This window comes from Chrysemys picta, unplaced genomic scaffold (genome assembly GCF_011386835.1).
Source record: "Chrysemys picta bellii isolate R12L10 unplaced genomic scaffold, ASM1138683v2 scaf2604, whole genome shotgun sequence".
NCBI classification, from domain to species: Eukaryota; Metazoa; Chordata; order Testudines; family Emydidae; genus Chrysemys; species Chrysemys picta.
Window position 1 is genome coordinate 739 of NW_027055307.1, and position 7,262 is coordinate 8,000.

General features: G+C 62.7%; 1 protein-coding gene across 1 annotated transcript; it reads right to left on the minus strand.

Annotated features, from left to right (window-relative positions):
- Nucleotides 1-1,262: 1,262 nt before the first annotated feature.
- Nucleotides 1,263-6,202, minus strand: LOC135980310 (kinesin-like protein KIF21B; the record flags this gene model as incomplete). Its single annotated transcript, XM_065580341.1, has 5 exons — nucleotides 1,263-1,453; nucleotides 2,835-3,034; nucleotides 4,559-4,729; nucleotides 5,074-5,191; nucleotides 5,996-6,202. Coding segments are annotated over 5 exons (751 nt in total), but the record flags the coding sequence as incomplete, so codon positions are not given.
- Nucleotides 6,203-7,262: the final 1,060 nt, after the last annotated feature.

Genomic DNA, 7,262 nt, shown 5'->3' on the forward strand with positions numbered 1-7,262 from the left:
GAATCGCGGGGTGGAACTTTGGGGTATGGCAGGGAGGGGTGGAACGAGCCCCGCTCTGGGTCAGTCCCAGTGCCAATGGCCCACTGCCTTTGAAGAGGCCACCGATGAAGGCCATTTGTCCTACTCCCCTGGGTCCCACAACCCAGCTCTGGCCAGAGAGAAACTTTGCCTTGGAATCTTAAAGTAAGTGACTTTGTTTCTAGGGCTGAAGGGGGTGGTGGCATGGGAGACGCTGTCAGCTTAGAGAAAAAACTGACCCTTGTGCTCTTTGGGGGATCGTACCTGAAATGGGGGTCAGCGGGAGGTGGAAGGGCTGAGTGTAAAGGACCAGGAAGGAAACAGGGTCCTGGGAGAGAGTCAGTGCTGGGACACCCCGTTGCTCATGAGACTCCACCTTCCGAGTAGTGCGGCCCCAGGTCTGTAACCCTTATGCTGGGGAGCGCTGCCAAGCAAAGTCTCCTGCTGCAGGCCCACGGCCCTGCCCAACATAAGGGCTGCAGAACGGGGCCCTCAGAAGGGGGGTTACTACTGTGTCCTGAGGAGCATAAGGGATGGGACCTGTCGGAACCACAGGCTTCCCCCAAGGCTTTGGGGGCTAAAGGAGTCAGCTTCTGAAGTGGACACTGTGCCCTGTCACCAGTGATTAGTGGGAACCGGGCTAGCACTCTGGCTCTACGGTGCTAACAGCTAATTGGGGGCCTGAAAGGGGTGAGCCGTGGGGTGCTAGACCTTAGTCAGCCCTGCCCCTGCAGCACACATGGTAGCAGATGGGACAGAGTGAGTCCCAGCTCCAGGATGGTACCACAGCCAGTGCTGCGAACGGGGCTCCATGCACCCTGCTGGTGCTAGGCTGGGGTCGGCAGCACACAAGCCCTCTCCGTATTTCGGTACCGGCCGGCAGATCCCAGCTCTGCTGAACGACGAAGCGTGGAGAGGGGCCTGCAGCCGCTTGCAGAAGGAATGAGACCCCAGGCACCCAGGAGGTGCAGAGGCCAGCAGCAGGATGCAGGTGGCAGGATCCCTCTCGCACATCCAGGATCTGGGGCTGCTGAACGGGCTGTGGGACAGATTGGAATGATCCCGTTGAGTCTCTCAGCTTGGGAGCCTCCACGTGGCTGGCAAGGCCATGTCCCGAAGCAGTGCCTGGCCACGCCCTGGTCAGCAGAAAGCCCTCTGCATCATGGAAACCCAGCGTGGGGCTGGACGGGAACGACGCCCCCTAGCCGTGGAAGCGGGCAGTTCACAAAGCCCCAGCTGAGACGCCGTCACCCCAGAGTCCTGCAAACTGGAGCACACACAGGCCAGGCCGCTCCCAGCTCTTCACAGCCAGGGAGAGGGGCTGGGGCCTGGGCCCGCCAGGGAGCCTGACAGTCGCCCTGGCTCCGGCCTTTCCAGTGCCTAGGTCGGGCCGTTCAGCAATCTTCTCCAGCTCCAGAGCTTCACTGTCAGGTCGCTGGGGAAGGAAGAGAGAAAGGAAGTAAGGCCGGGGGCTGCCCCCGCCCCAGCTGGGAGAGGCAGCACAGCGAGACAATCAGCTACAGGCCACGCCCTGCCCCCAACTGCCCCGTCCCCAAATGCATCACGCTGCAGCCCAGGAGAGCAAGGCCGCTGTGCCCCAAGCGGGCGGGCACCGGCGCAAGGAGGGAGCAGATGCGCCCAGCTGCCCGCCAGCGGGATAATCCCCCAGAGCGCCAGTAACGGGGCACTCTGCCAGAGCGCAGGCTCAGCCAGTGGCACCTCACTGGCAGTGGCCAATGACGCAGTGGGGAGTGGGGATGGGGCGGGGATTCCCCCAGCAGTGGCCCAGGAGGAGCAGTAGTCAGATGGGCAAACCCCATGCAGCCCCGAGCTGGCCGCTGGATCCAATCACCTGGGGGACTGGGAGGTGGGGGGCAAGAGGACAGTCTCCTCTTGCAAAGAGCTCTACATGGGGGGAAAATCCAAAAGAATCTCATACTGTTAAGAAGCAGCTGAGACCAGAGCGGAGAGAGAAGAGACAGAGAAAGAAAAGGAGAGAGAGCCAGAGAGGGGGTGAGAGCCAGAGAGAGCAGGAGGAGGGTCAAGGCAGGCTAGTGGCACGCCCCTTTATGGCAACGACGTGGTGAGGAAGGCAGGGGGTGAGCCCAGGCACGTAAGTCCATAGCTTTACCTGGCAGTCACTGCGGCACAGAGAGAAACAGAGGGGGGGGGGGGGGGGGGAAGAGAAAGGAAAGGAGAAAAGGGACATGGTTGGAAAAGAGGAGATCAGAGACGGTGCCAGAGACATTGTGAACCCGGGGACCCCCTCTGGGGGCCAGGGCTGTGCACAGGGGCCGGGGAGCGGAAGGAGGGGGCGGTGGTGCTCTCATTGGAGATGCACAAGGCGCCGTCGAGGAGGAGCTGGTGCCCGGTTGGCAGGAAGTCCGTTCTCTGCGCTGAGGGTGGCAGGGCCAGCAGCACCAGGTCTGGCTAGTCCCGGCACATCAAAGGAGCTGGCAAGAGCATCCCAAAAGCATGGCGGGGCAGGGCAGGACCAGCGCTTGGCATAACTGGATGGGGCAGAAGAGCCTCACTGTGGGGCGACCTAACAATGGTTGAGAGATGGAGGAGACGAGAGGCTAGATGGGGAGGGGTTGGGGGCCCTGCAGCCGACTGCTGCCCCACACCAAACCGCCTGCAGCCCGGCTCCGGCGCTGTTCCCATCCCTCGCTCCCAGTGCCTTTCCAGGCCCTGCCACATGGGGGGAGCAACAGTGGGTTTGGAGAGCTCCTGCAGCTCTGCTGCACTGGGGTGAGTTGGGGGTCAGATCTCCCTCCCCCATGCCGCAGGGGCCTAGCCTTACCCACTGCCCTCACCTGGAAGCAGTGAATATGTGCTTGGAATTGGTGCAGATGGCATTGATGGGGCTGTCGTGGCCCTTGATCTCCCCAACGGGTGTGAAGTTCTCCACGTTCCAGACCTTCACCACGCCCCCGCGGCAGGCGCTCAGCAGCATGGGGCGGCCGGGGACGAAGGCCAGGGCACAGACCCAGTCCTTGTGCGCGTTGGGGATTTGCTGGCAGGCACAGAGACAAGGCAGAGCCAGTGAGCGCCCACGATCCACGCTGCCAGCCGGGGCCATCAAGACCCAAACTGCCCCCTGAGCTCCAGGGCAGGGTCAGGCCAGCAGCCAGAGCCAGATGCTGGGTTTGCAGCTGGCTGCTGGCTCTGTAATGGGCTGAGACAAACCCCCCACATCTGTACCGTGGCTGAGAGCTGGAATTTTTAAGCTCCGCTCGATTTCTCATCAAGCAGCAGCCGAGGATTTGAATTCAAGACAAGGGGACTCTGGTGAGCTACAGAAGCAGCTCAGCAGGAGAGAAGAGGGCTCCGCCCCAGGAGACAATTGCTCATTGGGATTGACCAGGGGATCTCCAAGCTCTAATCAATCCAAACCGAGCTGGCAACCAGGATACGAGACACACAAGACGGGGGAGAGAATCTCTTTGATTGGACCAATTTCGGGGGGAAGGGGGGGAAGGGACAAGTCTGCAAACTCAGCTCTTCTTCCAGGGTGGGGCTTGAAAGCTTGTCCCTTCCACCCACAGGAGCTGGTCCAATAAAAGAGATTCCCCCTCACCCCCCATCTCTCTAATTATTTGTCTGCCATCAATCCTCAGCGCTCCAGTGGGAAGAAAAATGAGCATTAGCCTCATTTCATAGGGGAGAGACTGTGGGGGAGGGTCACACAGCCACAAATGGTGACTAGCTCTGGGCAGCTCCATTTTGGGGGACACCCCGACCACCCCATTCTCAGAGGGGCGGAGCCCCCACTGCTCCCCTTGACTCCCACAGTGCCCAGCTCCTCTGAACAACCCAGCCCCGGGCGGGCACATGGTAGGTTCTCCAAAACAGAGCCCCCCACCACCAAAAAAAAAATAATAAATAAATAAAAAATCAATGGAGGCCTCTGAAATGTTAGCCAAGTCTCATGGCAGAGCCAGACCTCCTGCCTCCCAGCACCGGCCTGCACGCCCCCTTCGGCGGCTGCTGCTCTATCCCAGACCCACCGGAGGCCATCCCCGCACTGCAGCGCGCCACCACTGACCTGGAGAGCCAGGCACCGCGGCCTGTGGGGCCCGGAGACCAGACAGCCACACTCACCGGGTCAGAAATAGGGACAACGCCGAGCGCTATCTACCCCTAGACCAACCTGTCCCCCTTCCCCATAGGCCACTGAGCCCTTTAACCGCAGCAGGTGGGGCCCAGCCCTATAGAACTGGCTACCGTGCATTGCCCACGGCTGTAAACTGCCTTCGGGACCCACCCTGCCAGCCACTGTCGTTTGCAACTCCCGGGGCTCTTCCATTGCCTGGAGGCCCCATGTGCAACGTAGGGATGGGGTCTCTGTGTCTGCTCTCTGATCCTCTGCCCCCAGGATGGCGGGAGCACGCTCCAGACTGGACAGCGACTCTCCAGCAGGTTCTAAGTCCTCGCTCCAGACCCTGGCACTGGCCCTCGAAACGGCACGCTGCGGGTCTAGCCCATCTCTCTGCCCCCCGCACAGCAGCAGGGCCTTCCTGCTCGTCCCCCTCCGTACCTGGAGGAGCTCCTGCTGCTCCAGGTCCCACTTCTTGATCCCGTTGTCCCCGGAGCCGCTGAAGAGCACGTCGCCCTGGATGGCCAGACACTCGATGCCATCGTAGTGCGGGGGCTCGAAGTTATGGGTGGGGCCGACGTTCCCCACCACGCTGTCCGCAATCTCAAACATCTGCAAGGCAACAGCCCGGAGGGCAGCTGCTGTGAACGCCGGTGGCAAAGGAGACCAGTCGCTCTCAGGTCATTAGGCCAGCAACAGCCCGCTGAGATCAACAGAATGGCTCCTTCCCGCCCCCCATGGGAGCGGAGTTAGGCCGATGCTGGGCGCTCTGGACACCACCACCCAGTATGTCCCCTCCTCGCCAGGCCTTTGGTGGGCAGCGAGCCGCTGTAGCTGGCACCTACGGGAGAGCGGCTATGCATGGGGGTGGGGAGGGCTGGCACAAGCAGCGGTTCCTGGGCTCAAAGGCCCCTTGTGCTGCCTGTGAGCGGGAGGGAGGGAGGGTCCCAGGGTACCTTGACGTAGTGATCCTTGGAGCCGGTGATGACCAGGTCATGGTTGCTCGCAGTCTGGTTCACAGTGAGACACATCACAGGCCCGATGTGGCCGGTCAGCTTCCCGATAGGCTGCAACCTACAAGCAGGAGCCCGGGGTGCGCTCAGCAGGAGGCGCTCGTTCCTGCAGGCCCTTCGCTGGCCCAGTCTCCAAGGCTCCCAGCAGGGACCCTCCCAGCCCCAGGCCCCTCTCCACCATCCCAAGCAGAAGTGGGGACCTCGGGCTCCGGGGTGCAGAGCACGGAGCAATCTCAGGGATACCACATCCCTCAGCACCATGGGCCGTGACTGTGGCCTTGGGCTAGGGGCAGGGAGCTGGGCTCAGATGCGGTGTCAGGGGGTGACCGGCTTGTCCACCGATCTCCTAAGGCAGGGGCGGGGAAAGCTACGGCCCGCAGGCTGGATCCAGCCCGTTAGTTAATTTCATCTGGCCCGTGGCGCCCTCTCCCACCACCCGCTGCAGGGGAAGCCCCAAGCCTCCACGCCCCCCAGCAGGTAAGTGGCCCGTGATTGATTTTTTCTGTGGGTCAATGGCCAGTGACAGAGAAAAGGTTCCCCACCCCTGCCCTAAGGGCTGCAGCTGGGAGAGGAGCACTGGGTCCTACTTTCAGCCCCCCTTGGGCGTGATCAGCAGCTGCTGGGGCTGATGTAGTGCAAAGCCCAAGACAAACAAGCTAAGCTGCTCCACGTTGGGGTTTGTGCCAGTGCAGCTTCCCCCGGTGCCAGTCCAAATCCGCCCCTGCCTCAATAACACAGCTTCCAGCCGGGAGGGAGCGGGCCCCCGCTCAGCCCAGAACGACTGCTCCCTCTGCCTACGCAGCACCCGTCTGCCTCCCCACAAGAGCTGCCCCTGCCTGGGGGCCCGAGTTAGCCCCGCCCGGACCTGTTGAGCTCCCAGATGCGGACAGAGTTCCCAGCGGCAGCGTAGAGCATGGTGCCGGTGGGGTTGAGTGCGATCTGGTTGATCTGGTGCTCGCCCTGCACGCTGGCGATGGTGCGGGTGGTGGTCCCAGCACAGGCATCCCCAGAGATCACCTGACCTGAAGAGCTAAGCCAAAGAGACAAACAGGTGAGCCTCAAGGCAGAGACTCTTGGGGGAGGGAGGGGGCAATTTACACAATGTGGAATGGAAGATCTAGCCCATTGTGGACTGATTAGAAGGCTGGACAGCGTCTGTCCCCAGCCATCTATAGGGGAAAGCAACGCCACTTCCTGGCCATATGCAGTGCCAGTGGTGCCAGGATGAGACCCCCCCGCTCAGTCCCACGTCCCCTCAAGCCGGGAGCAACGGCACAGCAAGGGTGACCCAGGCAGCACCTTTCGGCACCCAAGGGAGGTGCCTTGCCGCGCAGCCAGCCAGACCCGTACCAGCAGGCATGCCAGCTCCACGCCCGGGGCGGAGCGACACAAACCCCACCCCTGGCCTGGAGTTGATGTTGACAGGCAGCCCAGGCATGTTCCCGCCCAGGGCCGGCGCTTCCATTTAGGCGACCGCACCAGGATTTGGGGGGGGGGGGGAGGGGCGGCAATTCGGCAGCGGGGGGTCCTTCCGCGCTCCGGGTGTTCGGCGGCAATTCTGCAGTGGGTCCTTCACTTGCTCCAGGACCCGCCGCCGAAGTGACCCGAAGACCGGGAGCGTGGAAGGACCCCCCCACCGCTGAATTGCCGACGACGACCGGGAGCACAGAAGGACCCCCCCCACCGCTGAATTGCCGACGACGACCGGGAGCACGGAAGGACCCCCCCACCGCTGAATTGCTGCCGACGACCGGGAGCACAGAAGGACCCCCCCCACCGCTGAATTGCCGACGACGACCGGAAGCACAGAAGGACCCCCCCCACCGCTGAATTGCCGCCGACGACCGGAAGCACAGAAGGACCCCCCCCACCGCTGAATTGCCGCCGACGACCGGGAGCACGGAAGGACCCCCCCACCGCTGAATTGCTGCCGACGACCGGGAGCACAGAAGGACCCCCCCCACCGCTGAATTGCCGACGACGACCGGAAGCACAGAAGGACCCCCCCCACCGCTGAATTGCCGCCGACGACCGGAAGCACAGAAGGACCCCCCCCACCGCTGAATTGCCGCCGACGACCGGGAGCACGGAAGGACCCCCCCCACCGCTGAATTGCCGACGACGACCGGGAG